The sequence below is a fragment of the Atractosteus spatula genome, chromosome 26, assembly GCF_055471065.1.
Source record: "Atractosteus spatula isolate fAtrSpa1 chromosome 26, fAtrSpa1.hap1, whole genome shotgun sequence".
In the NCBI taxonomy this organism is placed as follows: Eukaryota; Metazoa; Chordata; class Actinopteri; order Semionotiformes; family Lepisosteidae; genus Atractosteus; species Atractosteus spatula.
In genome coordinates, this window is record NC_142731.1 from 1,420,515 (window position 1) to 1,442,761 (window position 22,247).

At 40.3% G+C, this 22,247-nt stretch overlaps 1 protein-coding gene across 1 annotated transcript; it reads left to right on the forward strand.

The window, feature by feature from the left end:
• The first annotated feature begins 1,330 nt into the window (after positions 1-1,330).
• LOC148814566 (neurexophilin-1) lies at positions 1,331-21,370 on the forward strand. The gene is made up of 2 exons (XM_088906385.1): positions 1,331-1,557; positions 20,590-21,370. Exons 1-2 carry the CDS (start codon positions 1,504-1,506, stop codon positions 21,337-21,339), a joined length of 804 nt encoding a protein of 267 aa, XP_088762511.1. The 5' UTR covers positions 1,331-1,503; the 3' UTR covers positions 21,340-21,370.
• The last annotated feature ends 877 nt before the right edge of the window (positions 21,371-22,247 follow it).

Genomic DNA, 22,247 nt, shown 5'->3' on the forward strand with positions numbered 1-22,247 from the left:
TCCCTGACTTTTTTTAGACTTTTTTTTCTTGGGGAATCGGATGCCTGTGTTCCATAGATACCGCACGATTTTCTTCGTTTTCTTTTTCGTGGGTATGAATAATCATTGTAATTATCATTAGCAGCTATGGCAGCAATGGGTAAGGTTTTGCCCTCGTAAGTAAAAGTGGCTGCTGAGTTCGAATTCCAGATGAGCACTTCTGTTGTACCCTCTTGAGTAGAGTACCAAGAATGCTCCGGGGAAATAGCCAGCCTTATAAAGGGGTGTAAAAGTACTGTAAAACTTACTGGACAAAAGTGTCATCCAAATATAAAACTGTAAATGTGGTAGTGTGTCCTGAACTTTACCCTATCCTTTGGGATAAAAGATTAGACATCCTGGAGGTGCTCCGAATGCAAGCGAACACCTTTTACCACGTCTTCCCCTCTCTTGAATTTTAACGATATGGACAGTAAGTCAGTGCACAATCGTTCGTCTAAGCAACAGACAGGCAGTCACAACAGACTATTTTTCAAAAACCTTTGAAATGTTGCTTTTGAGTTTACCCCGGAAAATCTTGAGCAAGACGGTGCGGACCTCTTTCTCGACTTCCACATTGTGGCCGCGCGTCAATACATCACGAAGTTTTTTTAGAGCGAATGGGTCTCAACCTGTCTAGTTTCAAGGATGCTTCACTAGAGCTGGCACTGTGGGAACCTGATCTCTCCCGTGGTTTCTACACAGGCGACACTCAGACAGCGGTGCCGAACCGATTTCACTTTTCACAAGACCAAAAAAAAAAGGCGACACGATTCTGCAACTCAAGTACTGGCGTGGTTCGCATCCACGCCGGCTTGTAGAAGAATTAGATGTTCGCTCTTTATCCAGGATTTCAAAGCTGGGCTTTCCCTCCAGTTCTTTTCTGTTTTGCTTTCATCCTCTAAATTCTAAATTCTGAAAGACGGGGTTACTGTTCACGTTAGAACCGGCTTCAGTCTGCATTTCGGGAGTAACAGCAATTATTTTCACAGATGTGAGATGGTGTTGCTCTAATGCGAGCAGTCTGTTTTCCACCAGGTAGCAGCTGCGGTAGTCATTAGGTAGTAACACTGAGATACAGGGGGAGAGAGGGGGAGGTGGGGAGAGAGAGGAGAGAGAAAGAGGGGACGAGAGATCTTAACGGGAATGCCAGTCTCTAGGCTTGTCAGTGTGCTGGCTGTAATGAATGTGTGCGCACTCTAGACTCATCCTGCGAGGACACTGGCGATTCTGCAAGGCTTTTCTTATCGTTGTCTCGTGGAATCTTTTTTTTTTCCATCTACCTATGGATCCCCAAGATTCGTTTCGGTTCACAGAAAGCAGGAACTGTTAGAGGGCTGCACGTCTGTATTAACGACATTTCCAACGGCTTTTGGATATGGGACCCTGCTGTAGAATGAGGAGTTATCGTAGAGGAGGATTTCAGTCTTCCTGAATGAAGACTAGGCTTTGAGCACGGGAGCTGAGAGACGACACGCTGTGAAGATGCGCTCTATCCGCTGGCTGGTCTTGCTGCTCATCAATGGGACTGCTTGTTTGGTAAGCGAGGGTTCAGCGCCGTTCAAGTTACAGCTCATACTCTCTTGCCTTCATCATCAGAGTCTGAAACGCGCTGGCTGTAAAGCGTTAAAGAAAACTATTGTGGGGCTAGAAGTAATAGGCAAGTAATAGGCATTTGCTGCCAGGTTTCTTGTCTCTAAGTTGTGCAGCGCTCTACAGCGAAGCCGCTCTGCGTGTTACTCGCTAACTTGTGATTCATCGCTGCTGCGCACGTCCTGAGCTGATCGTAGTCCTCATTCAAAATTGCTTCTAAACTGGTAAAACAATGAATAATGGTGAAGTTATCGTGTCTGGCGTTACGAGCGCGAACTTTGTAAGTAATCGGGGGGAAAAAAACTCTAAACTGCTCACGGAGGATTAATTTGCTTTTCACGAATATTTGAGGCTTGATAGTGACTTTCACGCATATTAACCGGTTTAGAGGACTCAGAATAGTGGATGTTTAAGGGGAAACTCATTTTAAAAATGACTCAGTGAATGTTTTGTTTACTGCATAATTGTGGAGGCAAAAGTTTCTGATGATAATTTTACGGTGAAGTTTGTTTTAGGGCTAACGGAATATGCATCGTGAAGGCTTGCTCCCTGCCTTTGCAGTTAGAGCGCTTGCAGGTGCCTTCAGCTTGTTTTTAATTAAATGTTGTTAATGGTTTTATTTTCATTTAAACTTTTATCCGCTAAATTATATTTAATAACAGGTGGAGGAGGGGGTGCTTCTGAGCTTAAAACAGAAATCCCTTGTTAGTGTATGGACATCTTACATATAGATGAAGTATGCAAGTAATTAAAATTATACATGCATATCTAAGCTGTTGGGTGTTAATAGCCACGCTGTAAAAATCCATGCCCTGTTCTTTTATAACCCTCATAACTCTGGCATCGCATTTTCCGCGGCGTGTCTGCTGTGGATTAACAATAAAACTGATAGACGGAGCTGTTGCAATTCGTACCAGTAATAAACCGCTGGAATTGTATCGGGATTTATCCTCATCTGTACGGCTTTTTATTTTATTTATTTTGTTCACGATACAGCATCTAGCAGCTGTTCTAGAGGCTGAATTCCTAATAATTACGCAGAGAGCTTTAATTACTGTCAACTTGTTTGGGAACGTCTGCGTTCACTTTATTAGGCTAAAGAAACAATCTGAACAATTGTTTGAAATTAATTGCTATAAAGAAATATCCTATACCTCAAAACATCTTTAGCTGGTTCACTGCATTTGGAGTTCTGTACCACCCATTCCGAAATGAATTGAATCCGTTTTTTAATTTAAAAATAAATGTAAGAGTTGTGAGGCCTTCGTTTTCTAAAAATGCAGTTTTCAAAACCTAAACCAATAGTACTGAAATGCTAGAGCACAAACGCATCCGATCGGTACCGCCAATTACACAAACTTGCACCGATTAGATGGAATATCTGCCATGCACCCGATGAAAAATGATTATATTTTTATTTGTAATGAGCAAACGTAAAAATAAAATGCTGTGCAATTAGGTTCACAACGTGTTATAGTTAAATTAGCCCACGAGTTACAGTAGGTGACATCGCCCTTGGAAAAAATAGCTTCTCACCCACACTAATTAATGTATGATTTCAATTTTCAAGAACTATAAAAGATGCTATTAACTAGTTATTTAGAGTTTCGCTATTTAAAATGCTATCCCGTTGGGCTACGGTTTAGTTCCTTCTGATCTTAATGTGCTTTTACTTTTTTCGACTATACAACTTTTTCAATAAAACGAGAGACTCAGAAGAAGCATAAAGTACAAAGTTGATCTGCTCATTGAGCTACAGATTTTATTTTTTTATAATGTGTTGTTTGTGAAATTATATACAACAACGTATTCTACTGCGTACAGTAGGAACAATAGAAAGAGCCTGTTCCTTTTATCGTGATTTGAATAAAATGAATGAACACATAAACTACAGAATTCATGAATAATGTGCGCTTGTATATTCAAATTGACGCTTCCGTTGTATTCGTTTATTTCACCTCAATAACGTCAAACCCCATAAAAGATAATATATGAAATCTTTTTAAATGTTTTCATTTCAAAGTCATTTTTATTTTTCCAAAAATATTTGGACTGTTTCAGTTTCCGAGTTAAACATTTTAGTTGGTAACTAATCCCGTTCTTCTGTGGCTCTACTGAAAGACATGCTCATATTCCTATATCTTATGGTTTAATTACTAGTTTTCGACGTTTGAAAACTAGGCTGACAGTTAACTAAGACGTTGCCATTGATAAAACGTTGATTTAAATGACAAATATTTGACTTCAGTTACTTTCCATGGAAAGTAAGAATTAGTAAGGGTCGTTCGCTACCAGTTTATTCACACTGTATGAATGGTCGGCTCACGTGTAAAGGGTTTATACTGTACATCAATTTACCGTCTCTTTACTGAAGTGTTACCGAGTCTGCATTAAAATGGTTTAAATGTTTCCGTGCTGTGTGCCCTGGGAAATACCCACCACCACCTCACCCTCTGCGCGGGGCCGGGCTCCACTCTCCGGCGCAGGAGCGCTCAGCCACGGGGAGTTCCGGCACTGCGGCACCAAACGCGTGAGAATGAGAGGGGAAACGTCGGGCCCTCCAGGGCCAGAGAGGCTACCTGCAAGTGACCACCCGTTGCAAATTCACTCAGCGTGCCTGTCGGAACCGGGGGAAAGTACTTTTCAAGTGGGGCTTAGTCGCTATTCTGTACTGACCGTTTTACTACAACCACGGTTCCATAGAACGCTAAAGCAACAGTATTTAACTGCAGAATGTGCACTGAAGCTTAACTAAGATTCCGTCTTACATTGATGATGGAAGATGCCTATTAAACCTGCATGTATAGAACTCGGTCCAAAAACTGGCCGAGATTCTTCCTTGGGGTTTGAATTTGAGTCTTAAATTAGTTTAAGGGTTATTTGTATCTTCAGAAGTTCACCCAATTGCTAAATCAGCGAATTTAGGAACTTTATTCTCCAGTTCCAATAAATGTGTAACGCTTAGGCCGATGCACGACGCTTCTGTGTCGGTGAACGCTCAGGTCTGTCACTGTCACGGGAGTGTCCCTGTGCGACAGGGGGCACTCCATTTAATACGGTAGACCTACAGCTATACTGTATACAGTATATATTATAGGTGCCCGGATACTTTGAGGAAAAATCTGCAATTTACCTTAACTACTACACTATGTAACGTATTTGGTCCTATTATTTTATTATTAACAGTTCCACAAGTTATCGTACCGTAAGTGACTAATTACCATGCACGAAAGGAATTATTGGCACGTACGTCTTGCTTATCTGAATTACTCATGACTGTGTAAAACAGATTAATCTGGTAATTATTTATTTAAAGCATGCTTGCTCATTAATCCTTTGGTGTATTTACACTGCAGACATGTGTTAAGAAGCTTAACAGTGTGATATGGACTTGATTTTGAAAATTCATGGATAATGCATTAGGCTTCTGACAATGATTAATCTCACAGCAATTAATATGATATTTAAGTATTATTAGTAATGTTAGATTAACAGAAAAGAAAGGATTTTTAACATGCCATTTTTTTGCCAACAGATAATATGGACTGTACAAGCAAATTATGACAGAGCAAAAAAGTGCTCATCCTGTGCTGATCTTAATAACCTTTATGCAAGTCTAGCTCTCCTTTATTGCACCTATGACTTGCTGCGGTATTAGACACTCTGCTGATGTACTGTATTTTCCAACTGTCTGGCACTACCTATCCTTCAACTTTCTGAAGAATATTATAATACTGTGTTTGAATTGTCACGTCTTTTCAGTAATTGGCCATGAAGAATTGCTGTAGGGAGGGAAATTAGCATCACATGGCTGTAAAGCCTCTGAGTGCAAAAGGTGAATTTCATGTGCTTCCCAGAGACAGGAAGTGTTTTGCATCTACTGTACAGTACGTACTGTAGTTCTGATAAAACAGGCAGCTGAGGCCAAAGCCACAGCATTCCTGGCTAAGAGGGTACTGGTTACACTATATAACTTTAAGTCATTCCAATACATAATAGAAAATACAATAAAATGACAAAACAAATAAAGGACATGCATACAAGATGTGCAATGCCTCTGCTGCACAGAGCAGAGTGCAAATACTGTCCTTTAAGTATTGAGCAATGTCTGGTAAAGAATCATTGATTACAACAAAGGAATGGAGCTGAGCAGGGTTGCAAACTAGTTATATATTTCATAGGTATGTGTTTTGTGGTGTAATGGGCAGATGCAATTGAAAATAATTTGTATTCAACTTTAAATCCATTCGGTGTTTCATTATTTACATGTAAGCTGATATCAAAACCAATATACAGTATATGAAAATTTAATTTTCTCTGTATGGCCAATATTGAAAATTGTTATTACTTTTTTAACTTGTCCTTAAATTCCTTTAAAATGTGTGTTTGGTCGTAAGAATCAGGGCTGGTCTCCTGTCTTGAATGATATTGAGTATATTGAGAACAGCATTATTGGGAGTGGGAATCTGAATTTTTTATTTTAATTAAATTATTCTTCGTCATCAGCCCATGTGGCTTTGGTCACATGGTGAACTCCCTGGGCAGTTGCCAAAATTAGATAAAATGAGACCTGACCAACTGGAATGTGCCCACAACAGCTGGGCATCTCACCAGCTGCCTACACAGATCAGCACAGATCCAGATTATTTCTATAATCTACTTGCATGTACAGTACATAATAGTGAGAGATGTGCATGGGATATACTGTTCCTAACAAACGTAGAGTCTTTTGCACAAATAACCAGTGAAAACATTAAGGCAGTGTGTGAGTGAAAAATAATCATTTTATATATTGTTTCTTCCTGGGTTTCTTAAATCCTTTGTGGTTATTTTTTCAAGAATATGAGGCGGATTTCACTCTGTAGGAATAAGCTTACAAAAATACCTTTGAGAGGAACAACCTTTGGAAGCCTGCTGGTTCTCATTCTCAGCTGTAGCACAGAAATAAATTGACTAAACTACAGGTATTCCATCTGGCCCTGCCACGACATTATGGATTGTGTTTGATTATGTTGGTCATGACTTGTGAACCTTGATAGTAACGCTGTAATCCTACTGTATCTTTCCTGACTAGTGAATTGGAGAGTGAGCAAACCCAGAGGAAACCCGTGTGAACACAGGGACAACATACAGACTCCACACAGATGGCACCCCATGTCCAATATGGAACCCAGGGCCCCAGAAGTGCAAGGCAGCAATGCTAAAGACTGCTTCACCACGCCACCCTTAGTTCTTCATGTTGTCAGATGTATTGCAATGTGTGGAGTATTGTGTTACCTGTATTTCCTCTACCTGCCAGCAAAGCACATTTCCCATGTAAGACTGAAAAGGAAGGAAGCAGGGTGGCGGTATGGCAGAAAATATCTGCACCACCCGGTGGAGATTTTTATTAAGTGTGCGTTGGATTCCCATGAATTGATTTTAACGGTTTTGTGCAGATCTCAAGCTATACAAAGATAGATTTATCTTTACGGCTGGTCAAAAATGCCTCATATCCTTGTGTGTGATGAACACCCTGGCTGTTGCTGGCCAGGGAGCAGATTAAAGAGGAATCCTGTGTCGCTGCTTCAGTCATAAAGTAGGCTATAAGCATTCTGTAATTTTGTAGATTAAAAAAAATGTTGTGTACCTTTCGGTTATTGAGTTTTAAAACAAAGTTAAAGTCCCAAATTTTTTTTTTGCTTCTTTCCGTATACCACACACCTGGGGATTCAGATTTGGAAAATTCTTGGAAGTCTGTTGTTCACTCAGGTTGCTCCAGTTAATTGGGCACAAATGTAATTCTCTAATCCTTTCTCAAAGTGTTCCTGTGTACTTGGAGTCACACGATCACAACAGTACAAACTAATCTATTCTGTGGGTCAGATGAAAACGTCTTTGCAGGATTAGTATTTTATTTAAAAATGCATTCTTTTTAGAATTTTTTGGTGTATACAGTCCTTATACTGTATGTTGCTGTTTTGATCTCTGCATTTGTGATAAACAGTGTGTTCAGAACATTGGTTGTACTCAGGATAAAGACTGGTCTTGATAAAGATTATGTTCAGTGTAAATTGTGCTCAGCTCATATTGAGCTTATAGATTCTGCTTTTGATTAAGACCGCTTAATATAAACAGGGCTCTCTATAAAGACTGTGCTCGGAGTAAAGACTGAACTCAGGATTTGTTCCATCATTAAGGGATGTGTTCGTTTCCAGCAGAGTTTGACTGCACGTGTTGAAAAGGAAGCTATAGTTATTTCTAAAATGAGAAGATCAGGAAAAGGGTGCAAGAGAAGACTTAAGAAATGAAAGCATCATAAATATAGGCTACCTGACACTTTTACTTTACCTGATTTGACCTTCATTACATTAGTCTCTTTCATACAGTACTGGAACAACAAACCACACCATATCATACTGTAGTAGTATAGTAAATACAAAGTTGACAATTTATGGTCCTTCGGGCACATACAACCAGTGAGACCATTCAGCTAAACCAGGCCATTTGATGCTCAGTCCAAAGTTACAGGACACACAGTGTTTCCTAGTTGTCATTTCAGGTGACCTTTTAATTTCCTAAGTGATTTAATAATTTTAATTTAAGAATTAACTGATTTAATCTTTTTTTCTGGTCAAAAGTCTTTGATAATTTAAAAAGGGTAAAATATCTATTATTCTATAACCATAAAAGACCAGAGTTATCTCACCCCTGCTTTAATGTGAGATAAATCATCATTAATTTCCCCAGCTTTCCTGATTTCAGTCCACTAATTGATTTTGCTATTCAGTCTGACCACTTAATACAAATGGAGTGCTACTACTGCTGTCTGGCCTAACAAGTCTACCATTGTGCATCCCTGAGTGATTAAATCATTTATATATACAAACAAGGCACAAAATATGCACAAAGTTCACGTCATGCTTTGTGTTAAAGTGGTTCTTACACTATTAGCTTGGAGTGACTAAAAAGTCAACTAAATCTTTCATCACTTCCATGGAGAGAGTAAATGATGAGGCTTAAAAATTATTTTAAAATACTTTGTGTTTGCAATATCATCAATGCATGTACAATTTTCCATGTTTGTGGAGCCTTGTTTTTAAATAGTTTTTCATCTATGTAAATCAGCATCTATCCAGAAGCCACCTGGGAGTTTGTCTGGAGAAGCAGGGAGAATGGTGCTACTGGCGTTCTAGTCAGACTCTCTCGAGATCCCGGAGTGCAAGCTGGGTCTCTGGTTACAATGTCACAGTGGCGCTCCTCGTGAGGCTGACTGCAGGCTACAGCTTTTCTGAGGCTTTTTGGAAGTTGCAGATCGTCCTTCGTCAAGAGTGTTGAGCAAAAAAAAAAGAAATCTATTGCAGTACTCTGCACGAGATCTCAAGGGTGTGGTTGAAGCTAATCCGTCCGGGAACAGCAGGGTGAAATGCCAAATCAACCACCGAGCAAGCAACCTCCTTTCATTTGGGAGTTTTCTTGCAAGGCTTCCCTTGTACTGGACACTGTACAGAGGAAAACCTGTAACCCTTTTTCCTCTACATTCCAATCCAATTTATTCAAGCTAACTAAATTAATAAAAAGAATGCAAGAAAGGATGTTTGGCTCTTTTCTAAACTTCCACAACCTCCAGGACAGTGGATCTCCTAGATGTTGATGACATTCCAGCAACTACACTAGGCCTTGTGGTACTTCTTTCTGATTGTTTTATTTGACTATTTTCATGAATTAAAGTACACTTAATGGCTCAATCTGAAGACACAACTCTTTGCTCTGTGAACCTAAGAAATATTCTTCATTTGACTGACTCAGTCTTCTAGTCTAATCCAGTCCTCAGTTTTCTATATGAACTTTACAAATTCAGCTCTCCTAACCTACCTACAGTATGGAAAAAAATGCACTCTTTCTTGACAACATTATTGTGTGTGCCTGTCAATCTAGTCTCTGTAAGAGCATTGACACAGTCCGTACCATTAGACAGCTCAGTAAGGGGCACAGGTGGTGAGCTTTTGAACAGAGAATAACAGGGAATAAAGGAAAAACTTTTAATCCCACTGAATGGTAAAGCACTGTTCAGTGCAACTGTTTGTCAGCCAGGCATCAGCTGTGTATAGCAGCATACAGTATGTATTAACAGTGAAAGAAAAGTCACTCCTGTATCTTCATATTTAGAATAGAAATCCATGTTTTAATGCCAAGTGTGAAAAGATCTGTCCTTGTTTTTATTTTTTTTTAAAGCATATAATAAGCATTTTCTGAATATGAGTAGTATCTCAAAGGTTGTGGGACATTGCTGTTGTACCCTTGTGTAAGGTACTTCATTCGTATTGCTCAGGCAGAATACCTAGCTGTATAAATAGGCAAAAAGGCTTTGAATAAAACCCTGAACTACATAAATTCAAAATAATAAAGTAGCTTAAGATGAAAAATATGAGATGTAAGAATTTCTAAGGACAGTCAGCATACTACTGAGTGTCTCTTAAGATGAATCTTTCTGCCCTCTTAAAGCTTTAAATATAAGACAAAGATTGAATCAATGCTCCTGGTCACAGGCAGCACAGTGCTGTTGTGATGACAGACCACTATGTGGGTCAAAACACAGCCAGTAAATATTGAATCTTTCTTAGCCTGAATCTTGTTCAGGCTAAGATGAATATTTTGGGTGTTCAAAAAGGTTAAACCACAGAGTCCAGGATTTTCGTGGAGATAAAGCACTCAGATCACTAGCATAATTATAAGCTTGATATTACAGAGGGAAATACAGAGCATGGAAATCTGCCTGATCAGGAATAAATTTGCTGCTACTTAAAACAAAGAGTGATGGTGAATCACACATTAACGATTTGAAAAGTTCTTGGTATAATGTGAATGCCATGGGGAGATATTTGATGGGATCATTCAAGAACCTGAGAGATGAAATTAATAAACCTTACTGGATAGATGGAAGGAGATGGACAGCCTTCAGAGGTGAAAAAAACCTCAAATTTCTTTATGATCCATAACATTCTAATTTTTAACGCATTGTGCATAACAATCAAGCTGATTTCAAGCGAACATATATTATTAATTAGAAGTCCAATAGCTTGTTTCTTGTGAAATGACTTTTTTTTCTCCCCTCTCCATTACAGTAATTAGCTAAAGGGCAGCAATTTCCAGTTTTAATTGTGTAATGAAACAAGGAATCATCGACCGTGCGGCCGTTATTCCTAAGAGCAGAAAAAAAACGGGAGAACATTTCATAATTTGCAAAGCATTTGAGCTTTTAATTAAAAATTTATGCTGTGTCAAGGTATCCATTTCCAATTTAAAGGTTAGTGGAGAAGTGAAGCTTTATTAAATATTTCTGAATAGAAAATGGTAAGCATAAGCCAGTTTGAGTTGCTGGTCATTTTTTTAGATTTTAGACAAGTCTTCAGTATAAAGTGAGTCAGTTTATGCTGATTGTTTTGGTCTAGTGATTTGTATAAGCAGGATTTAGATACATACAGTAAATGTTCCTCCTAAATAAAATAAATGTGCAAAGTTATGAAAATTCTGCCCAAGTCACCCACTGACTTCATCCTCCTGTGGCAGAATTTAGTTAGACTTAATTTCTTCATGTTCAGAAGACAAATTGCCTGTCAGCTGTAACTTTAGGTCTCTATTTACACTGACCAGGTTCCCTAAGGAATCTTCATGCTAAGTATATCCATTATGGAATCGAAGGAGGCAGTTTGTGGCTGTGGTATAAAACACGCTCACAAGTGCCTCCTCTAGAGATGAATGAATGAGATCTCATTGCTGTCTTCCTGCACTGTTCTCCAGAGCACCTTCATAATAAACTTATTTCAAAAACTGCCCTGAACTGTGCTGTGACTTTAATCACCAAGCTGTCTTTCTCAATGTAGATTTCTGTGTTGGGGGACTTCCGTGCCTCTTACAGTGATTACAATGATGTCACAGATGTCACAGTCTCTTCTTGGTGCTCTAGCCATCCTGCTTTTTTCTGCTTCTTCCTCCATGTATCGTTGTTAGTTTCAGTGTAATGTAATGTATGCATTCAGCATTGAATTTCTGGGGTTCATTCATAAATGTGCTTCCTTAATCTGGACAACATGACCACATGCAATGTACATAATGTTTATTCAGTGGTTAGTTAGTAGGAACCAGTTGAGTGCCACAACTCGGCATTCTGGAATTATGTCATTCTAGGTATTCCATCAGTGCTGAAGCATAAAAAGGAGTAAAATTTATGCAGGACAACTTCATGCTTAATTGCTTAATTGATCGATCGGTCCTGATCTTTAAATAACAGGAGATTTAGGGTGACTTATAAGATTAACTGTATTAGAGATCTGCAGAATCAGAGGATTGAAGACCCCAGCTCTACTCTCTGGTGCTACAATATTCACTTTACTGGTTTGCAGTAGTGTTTTGGTTTTCTTTAAGTCTACTTAAACTGCCAGATGGAGCTGGGGTTAACAGAAGTTGACCGAGATTAGGTTAGGTTCTACAATCCAGATATTGCCCGTTCATATCCAGGCTGTGCCACTAGTATTTTGTGACTAGGATACCTCAAGTATTGGTGCACATCCGGCTTATTGCCGCTGAGGTTATGTGGATTTATGTATCCTCAACTTACAATAGAACAGTGACCTCTGTGACTCGGAAGCCTGTGTAGCTTTCTGTTAGAGCCAGGTGTTTGTATGTGTCTCCTAGAGGTGGAAGTCTGAATCCCGTTTTGTACTGTAGGCACATCACATAACTGTTTTAGTGGCTAGAATACTCCTCCAAAAACTCATGAGCAATATGAAATTTGATTGACAGTATTTTTTTTTCACAGTCCCATTTTCAAAGCCTCAGAGTCACACATTAGTTCAGTGGTGTGAATGACACATCAAGAAAAAATCATTGTCTTCAGGATCCATCATGTCACTGTGACATGAAAGAGATGTCTGAGGTTGTATAATGAGGGGATGTGGGAATCACTGTGTAAAGTTAAAATTCTCAACATTTGTCTCTGTTATATTCAAGGAACAGTACAACACACAGTATTAACACTAATACGGGAACACATACAATGGCCAACACAGCTCTCTCACTTTCCCCTAAACATCACCCCACTGACGCAGGCTTTAAAGTAACTCTGGAACAATCGTCAGGTGCAAGACTCACAGCACAGCTTCCAATACTCACGCAGTAAAGCACCATTGCTGTGTCATGTCTCTTCAGCTTCCAGCCATCTAAGAAAAAAAGGTTAATTGCAAAATGTAAGAAAACATTGGTCCAGATGAGTTGGAGAAAATCTGAATGGCGTTCATGGTCAGGCCCATTAAAATAATATCGCCTTTGTTGTTGATTAGACTCTGCTTGCATTTCCTACAGCTTCAGATATCATATTAAGGATTGCTGAAATACTCGGGTAGCGTCTTTGTCCTAATCAATCCAAAATGCTCATTTGGTCTGATGTGTTCTTAGCCACTGGTTGTTTACCAGTATGAGCTCTAGGCTTGCTTTGAGCAAATGAGTTACAATTAACGAGTAGATGAGCCCTGCATTAACCTTGGCACAGCAGTCCACACTGATGTAAACACTGATGAGAAATATAATCTCTACACAGACACAACACACATACACAGTCTACATATTCATTCCAAGGTGATCACGAATAATGTGTGTCTGTGTTACATATCAGCACATTCTTTTTGCTAGCTCACTTCACCAAATGTCTCCAGCATTTCATGACTATAGCCACACCTGTCTCTTATGTATCAATAATCGTAGTTTTGCCATTATGAAGCAAAGTGGCTTGGGAAACACAGAAAGAGCAAATTCCCTTTTTTACAGACCAGGCTATTCTTTCTGCCGTCAGCATGTAACCACAACAGGTAGTGCTGAAGGGCAAATGTGAAGAGTTTTATTAGCACATTCAAGGACTGCAATGGCTACTGTTTCATGCCATGTCATGAATCACTTTGTGCTTTTTTCTTAGGAGCTTGTCCTCTTTTTGTAGAAATCACAGGCATAAAATTCTAAATATGCTCATCTTGTGTCTGGGCTCACAGTAGGTTTAAAAGCTGTTTTTCCCATGTTCTAAAACCTAACCACAGCTGCAATGAATTGGACGTTCTGTGTACTAAGTCTTTTCAGAAACTTAAAGCACTGATTCAAATAAGAGTGCATATTCCAAAGGCACACAGAATTCAACCAGAATAGATGTGAGCTAAGGTCATGGTGACTTTATGGTTCAGTCCTTTCAACCTAGAAAAGGAAAATAATTCATTTTTTGAAAAATCGTTAAATTAAGTAAAGCTACCCATCCTATGGACAGACCAATAAGCAATGTGCAAGTTCTAAACATCAGATGTATGGGAGACTAAAAGGTCTGTTTTGTTACAGTGATATCTGCACTTTTAAATAAATGAATGTGTAAAAGCAGAAAGTTGTTGCATTACATGTGCTGGCATGATTCTGCATCACAACACCTCTGACTACTTTGGCTCAACATGTTCCAAACAAAGGTAGCTGCCTTAAAAGATTCCTGTGAGGTGAACTGGAAATGAGGTGGAGAATGATAATACTAGTGCCATGCCTGCTGGCTCAGTGCTCCACCGGGGGGCATGTCTTTCCCTGGTGGACTTCATGATGACCAGCTGTGCAATGGCTTTTCAGACATTACATTTTACTTATCTTTTGGGTGGCAAATGCAGAAACCTGAAACCCGGGTATAAAGGCTGTCCTTTTGCATGACTGTATCAAACCCAGCGTAATACATGAGGCCAGGCTACCGTACTAGATACTGATGTGTTGGTGCCTGCTCTATTTTGTGCTGAGTGCTGCATTATCTCTGTGTGAGCATGACAGGGCTCCCTGGCTGCAAAACAAAATTCACTCTGAGTTCAACAAGTAATCAGAACTATAAGGAAAGCCAGAAAATCAGCACCACACCTTTTAATTGTGCTTAGCTCTCTCTACAGGCCTGATGACTGAGATCTTGACGGTGTTCTGGATGATTTCTGTCTCTGACTCCAGACATGAAGAAACAAAACCTTTCCCGCACCCAACGTTCTAACGCAGGAAAATAAGTAATGAAATTGCAAGGTCAAGAACAAATATATTGGCTGTCTGCCACTCTGATGCCAACACAGTAGGAACATTCAAGGTGGAATGTGGCTGTACTCAGGCATAGGTTACCGCAGCCATGGCAACAACAACAAAGACATCCAATTCAGCATCTTTGGGATGAACGGGAACAGCACATTTGTCATCACAATCCTGACTCATGGCAGATGTATCCTGACCACAAACGTCTGAACAGATTAACATGAGAATTCCCTTTTACTTCCCAGCTCCTGATATATTATTCATTAAAACAGAAGAAAAACATTTTACCAGGAAGCATTTACATATCTCATTACCAGGACATGTCTTATAGAAATTATACCACATCGTTGCCAAGCATAGTAGAAGATACTCTTCAGGACTAGGAAGATACTAAGCAAGTGAAAGTTAGTGTACACATGCACAAAATTCCATCAGGAATTATTTAACTGCATCTCCTCAGTTTTCAGCAGAAGGGAAATTGAGAGGTGATCAAAACTCAAAACAGGTGTAATGTGGTTTCCTGGAAAAAGCTGTCAACCATGTTTGTGAAGAAAAATAGTGTAATTAGATCTTTGGACCAATCAGCAAATAGTAAACAGGATAACAAGATGGGCTGAATGATTCATCTGTAACCTTGCTTCCTTGTGTCATTATGGAGGAGGACAAAGTGTGGTTCCATCTACATTATGGAGCTTATCCTGATCAGCAGGCCTGGAAGTGTTTCACAAATTTCTTTGTTCTCAAACAGTTCGTTTTAGTATTCATTAGGCCTTTGTGTTGACACTTATATCTCATAATGACCCACTTTGAAACTAAGGCAATTCAGCTTGTATCAGCAAAAAGAGTTTACGTGCTGATAATTCATTACCAGGCAGCAATTTTCTATTATTCTAGGCCATGTTCATTGAAAAAATCCATCTTTCTGAATCAGCTCAAACACTTGGCCCCCACTGAACAAGGTGTTGTATTCATTTTCCCCTCTGCTTTAGGATCTAACAGCTTTGTGCCACAATTGGTTGGGATTTTTAATTAAAACATCAAAAGCCTTAATTGTACAAGGAGCTTGGTCGTCTTTCCTTTCTGAAAGTGATAATTAGTTCTCCTCTCAAGCATGCACATGAAGACTTAAATCATTCCACCCACAAGGAACCTCAGCTGCCTTCCAAACTGATGCATGTCTGGGCTTCACTTTTCCCCCTTGGACTTCGCAGTGTTTGAAGGTCAGAGACAAATGCAAAAGGTGATTTAGGGTATTTTGCATATACAGTACCTGTAAGGTGTCAGTGTGGCATACGCTTGAAGAGAAGTCTGTTAATATTATCAGGCATATGATTTTTGGTTATTGCATTGTAGTAAAGAAGACATGGATTTCAAATCAAAGGCAAAATAAGGGAAAGGCTATAAGATAATGCATGAAACCATAAAATAACAATCGATAGAGTAACTGTAATTGACAGACATTTTCCCTATTGTCTTCTATTCCATAATGTAAATATAGTAGATATAAGGAATAGGTTTCCAAGATTCTCCTGTCAGCTGGCAATACATGGTTGACTTTAGGGACATGAGACCACATTCCATCATCTTTCCCGGTCCATTACAATCTAGAGATCTCAATCCTGTTGAAAATATAGAAGTTCTGGAACACGCAGTGCAATTCCACACATCTCTATCCAAATCACTGACTTAATACAGGGTTTCCTTACAAGAAGAATGGGATTCGGCAGCGAATATTTCAAAGTCCAATGGAAATATGCCACACCTTTTCCCTATGTTCGCATGAGTTTTTGCTCAGTTTTCCAGATCTTTCCACATCTTGGTAGGTTCATTGGCTTCTGAGAAAACTGGCCCTGTTGTAAGTGTGTGAGCATGTCTGTGTGTACCCTACGATGGAGTGGTGTCCCAGTCTGGGTGTACACTGCCTTTTGCCCGTTGCTTGTAAGGATAGGCTCTGGCTCCCCTGTACTGGATGAAGCTGTTAGAAAATGGATGCATGTCATACTTTACCTTGTTCAAGGTGTTCTTCTTGCTTGTAGATTTCCAACATTTTAGTCAGAGTGAGAGGCTCTGTTTCAGAAATGTGCTCCATCCTTTTGTACGCACTGTGGCTAAGGATCTGTGCCTGTGGCCGGAAGGTTGCCGGTTCAAATCCTGTGGCCAGCAGAGGAATCCTCCTCCGTTGGACCCTTGAGCAAGGCCCTTAACCCCAACTGCTCCAGGGGCGCCGTACAATGTCTGACCCCAAACTGTCTGTGTCTCATGGAGAGCAAGCTGGGGTATGCGAAAAAACGAATTCCTAATACAAGAAATTGTATATGGCTAATAAAGTAAAAAGTGATCTTAAAGTACAGCCCTGAACAAGCCAAATCAAATGCTTGCATGGAATGTGATTGCCCAGGTCCTTTAGCAGGTGAATGTGACCCTGTGCCTGGATCACTGTCTAATCTCTGTTAAGTGCTTTGACTTCCTCCGGGAGATGAAAGCTGCTTCATAAAGCATTTCTATTATAACAAATGGGTTAATGCCAGAAAAGATCAAGTAAGTGTGTGGGGGGCAATTTTATGCCCTTGATTTCCAGTGTGCGACTGATGTGGGCGTTGTAATAATCATCTCAAGTTCTTACTCAGCTAGCCCTAAAGTCCCATGTGCGATCAGTTCCTGTTGTTTTTCTGGAAGAGCCTATTTCATTTTTCATGCTCCGGTGCATCATACGTCAACTTCCCAAACACCACAGAGGGATGAAGACGTGGAGGCAAACAAATAAAGGTAGAAACGTATAAAAAAATAAACAATCTGATTCTCCCACGATAAGGCAGCTTGGTGCACAAACATCAATTTTAGCATCTGGGCACAGACAGGTCCATTATAAAAGAAAAGGGATGTTGCTTCCTGAGTATAAATCTGTGATTGTTCTATTTTTCTGTTCATTACATCAGTGTGGACGGTTTCCTCTGAAAGGTTTTGATAATATCTGTGAAAAAAAACTCCATATGCTATGACAACAGGCTCCTCACACATTTAAAATAAAATCTTCTTTTGAATATGATGAGTCCTACACGAAGATTCCAGGAGAGCAGGAGCAGACACACATGACATGAGCTCGTTAAAGCATTTACCCAGAAATCAGTGGGACAGATCTTAATATGCGCCCCTACAGCGTCATTCACTTTTGACAAATGTTCTGGGGGTCCTCCTGGGGATGTGAGCCAGCACCCCCACCAGGGGGCCCAGTGAGAGAGTGTGAGCAAGCTCCTGCGTCCCCTGGGGATAGAAATCGCTGGGCTCTCCAGTGCATTGTAATCAGACTGGCCTGCCTTAGGCAAAGCTCTGCAACGCAACACTTTCAATAATGAACATGCCTGGCGGACAGAATAAGAATCACGCAATTACTGTATTTTATTTTAATTTTTTTGGTCTGAAGGCACATTGTGCCTCACAGAGGATGTTTAGGGAGCACACTGTGTGATCTCATGGAAGATGAAAATAATTAACCTGTTAGCTCCCGGTGCCCCTAATCCAGGGTGGGGCCGAGGGGCGTGTCTCTGCAGTTCTGTCCATTGAATGAAAGACCACACCTGCAAAACACTACCAGTTGGTGAAAGGTTTTGTCTTCCTTTTAATCTTCCTGCTTTAGATCTGCCTGCACATTTCTCTCAGTTCCCCATGCTGACTGCTGCTCTCACTGTTCAAAATTATAGGAATCCACAGTGAATAATGTGTTGGGCCTCTGTGTAGAGTACAGCGAACATGTTTTGTATTCCAGTAGATAGATTTTGAAAGATTGTCTGCTAAACCTCACTCCTTTTGTTCTCTGGCAGCCTCCCTGCCAGGTGAGGTTGTGATGATGGTGATGTTGTGTGATACTAAGCTGCACCGGCTTCCACAGGCTCAGCCAGTTTTCGGAAGCACTCAGATTTGGGAATTGCTCTGGCCAGTGTCGGCTGACCGAGGTCTGTCTTTCTGCCAACAATATTTCGTCTGGCACCGTGAGGGTCAGTTTAAATGTAGATGGGGGTGTCTGGTGGGTGTACCTCTTTATAGCTAAATCAGTATTTATTCTAAGCATTGATTTTACAAGTAATTTCATCTGTCGTTCCTGCGTGAAACAAATTTAGGGCATCACTGGTTGACACACATATTATCTAAGACTAATTTACTAAAATTTAGAATTTGGTGATTCTAAATGCTTCTTCATCTTCTTATAGCTCCTGGCTTAGATGGTCCTGGGGTCTAAAGCTATCCTTGAATCCAAAAGAAATAAGCAGTAATAACAACTGATTGGGACAGATATCTTTCAATGTTCCAAATGTGATAATGCTATTCCAAAATGTATTAGCCTACGTGTTGTATTGAGTGCCTGTGATTCCTTGCTAATTTTTCTAAAAGATTAATTTTTGTTGTCCCTTTGCTTCATCCTTTGCTTAGTTATAAGCTGTGTCAGTTATGGAGGTAAGGCATTAGGTATCTCTTTTAATTATCAGTTTTAGTCCTAATTCATTTTACTCCAGGCTGGAATCAGATTGAAAACACAGCTGCAGAATTCCAGCAGGAGAAGACTAATTTAAGAACTAAGCAAGTAATGTTTAAAAGGATTTTGTTACAATAACAATAATTTAGCCATGAACAGAGACTTACCACCATTCCTTACAAAAAAACAAATTCAGAAAGGATCTGAATCTGACAGTTTGCCTGGCAGAACTGCTTTTTAAGAGCTGTTTGCTTTCCAGAAACACAGAAGAAAGCTCACCAGTTCTCTGAGCATTGACAAATAGTATATGATTTCACAACCTTTTCTCTCCAAGTGATTGTAAACCACGTTCTTTTAATCCAAAATGAAAATTAAAGTATAAAATGAAAAAAAAACAGCGATTGCATTAATGCTGCAAAAGTGGAAATGACTCTAAAGAAGCTTAATTTAATTCTTCTGTTTCAACAGTTTTTAATTGGATTTTTTTTTCACCATTTGGCAGAATGCAGCACGACTCATCTCAACACAAACGCAACATGTTGAGCCCTGATTCATAAAAGCTGTTCACTTTAGATTTGGGAAGGACCAAGTAAGACACTTGACTTTTGCAAAAAGGGAATATCTGGAATCAGTTGGATCACCTCAGTACAAACAGGCTCACACATTAACTGCATACAGTAGTTGTTAGTCTGTCTTGACAGTCCCAGAGCTCAATAACAGACACGTTCTCGCGGTGCTGGTTCCAGACTCCCACAAGCCTTTGTGAAAGGGGTTCCTCTTGTTCTTGTTCGTGTTTCACTGTTCAATCAGTAGAATCTCTGCTGTGTTAACTTTGTCAATGCCTTGGATTCAAGGATTCTGAATAGCAGGTCTCCTCATAGTCTTCTCTGTGCAAGACTGAAAATGATTTAGCTCCTCCAGCCTGTCATAAGCATCGAGGCTAATATCATAGGATCATGGAACCCAACCTGCACTCAGGAACATGCCTTTGTCATTTGAGCTGTTCTGGAGCCTCATCCTCTCATTTCCCCTGTGTTTGTGCCGTCATCGTAGGAGCAAACGTATTTGACCACCAACCAGAGATTCTACAATGAACATAGGTAAAACTAACTAACTGGGGTCTCAAAATGTAATGCAAGGGAAAAAATATCATAGTGTGTTTATCTGGATTGTCATATTTTAAAGAGTACCACCAGATAGCTTTGTATTTTTGTTCAGACAATTTCAAGTAATAGAAGTCTGACAATGGATTTACTGCTAGTGCAACAAAGTGTTAATGTTGAAATGAGCTCAGAGCAATGCAGGAGACTGCAAGCACTGTCTCAGATAATTCCCTCTGGATTCTTTCATCCCAGATTGAGAAGCACAAGTCTAGAACACAAAAAAATAATTCAGTAATAGTGTCATCAACACTGTAAGACTGATGTTTCTTTATGTTCTCCCTTTTGCAGTTGGCTCTGGGACAACCACATGCCTCCCAGAGTCAGAAAGGTGCAGAGGGCGAAAGCCCCAAGTCGGTGGGGATCCTCAGTGGCCAGGGCTTGTCTCCTCTGGGCCGGTGGATGCTGCACACCAAGAGCCGAGCAGCTAACACCACCTCCTTGGAGCTGCCTTACCGCTCACCACTGCCCTTCTCCAAGCAGGAGTTCTGGGAGATGCTGGGCAGCGACCTCCGGCCTGACCCGGTGTCCCGGGTGAAGCGGCGGCCCATCGTGAAGACGGGCAAGTTCAAGAAGATGTTCGGCTGGGGGGACTTCTACTCCAACATCAAGACGGTGCGTCTCAACCTGCTGATCACCGGCAAGATCGTGGACCATGGCAACGGCACCTTCAGCGTCTACTTCCGCCACAACTCCACCGGCCAGGGCAACATCTCGGTGAGCCTGGTGCCCCCCGTCAAGGCAGTGGAGTTCGACCTGGAGCGTCAGAGCGTGGTGCACCCCAAGGACTCCAAGATCTTCAACTGCCGGGTGGACTACGAGAAGGTGGACCGCAACAAGAAGACCTCACTCTGCAACTACGACCCTTCCAAGACCTGCTTCCAGGAGCAGACACAGAGCCATGTCTCCTGGATCTGCTCCAAGCCGTTCAAAGTCATCTGCATCTATATCTCCTTCTACAGCACAGACTATCGCCTGGTGCAGAAGGTGTGTCCTGACTACAACTACCACAATGAGATGCCATACCTCCCATCAGGATAGGGGAAAGGGCACTACGGAGGTCACGCAGGGGGCAGGGACATTAAAGAACTTGGTTTTGAGATTTACGTTACTTGTTGACCAGTGGTTAAGTAGAAGGATGTACCAGGAGGTGTCTTCAGCATTGGTCAAGGATAAAACTCTTTAAAAGTCTTTTATTATGTGCAGAGCTGCCCTGCACTTTCTGTCCATCCAAGTTATGCCCAGTCCTACCAGTATCTCTCCTTTACTGATGCTCTTAATGTAACTACACAAAAACAGACTTCAAATTCATGTATTCAGAGATAGAGGGGCCAGGCTGTTCTCCTAAGAAGAAATCAAATTTACAGCATGTTAAAAGATTTTCTGTAGTCATATAAAACTATAAATTCCAATGAATTCCAAACAAAGGATGTCCAGTTTTAAAGAGAGCTATTTTGAAAGTTGAAAGTGTTGTTTGAGATTCCTTTCTATTTCAATCAATATTAACTGGCTAAGGCAAAACGTACAAGATAAGAAGGGTGCTTGAAACTACCCTGAGCAGCTTATTAAAGGGAATTCAAATCCTTAATGTTTTACCACCAGGGATCTCTCAACTCATCCAATTTAATCCATCCTCTTCATTAGTCTTTTGGATTAACAAAATTAAGAATTACATATTTATCAAGGACTGGAATTTCACACCTATGCACCAAAACTGGGAACAGCATTAATAATTACTCAGATGTGGTTTGCTAGGAGGCGTCAAAAATGATTGATATGTGGTATCATATGCACTGATTTTCTTATGTATTATTTGTCACGTTTTTACAGTTTGCAATCAAGTGAAAATATTTTTTAAGGTTGATTTGGACCAACAAGTCTAGAAAATGCAGTTATATGCAGCTCTGAGCAGCTGAAGCCTCTGTTCCTGTAAAGTGTAGAGTAGTCTG

Excerpts from the sequence above, each read along its gene's own strand:
- LOC148814566 (XM_088906385.1), top strand. The coding sequence starts at position 1,504 with ATGCGCTCTATCCGCTGGCTGGTCTTGCTGCTCATCAATGGGACTGCT. Across the intron at positions 1,558-20,589 it reads TCAATGGGACTGCTTGTTTG|TTGGCTCTGGGACAACCACA; the intron begins GTAAGCGAGGGT and ends TCCCTTTTGCAG.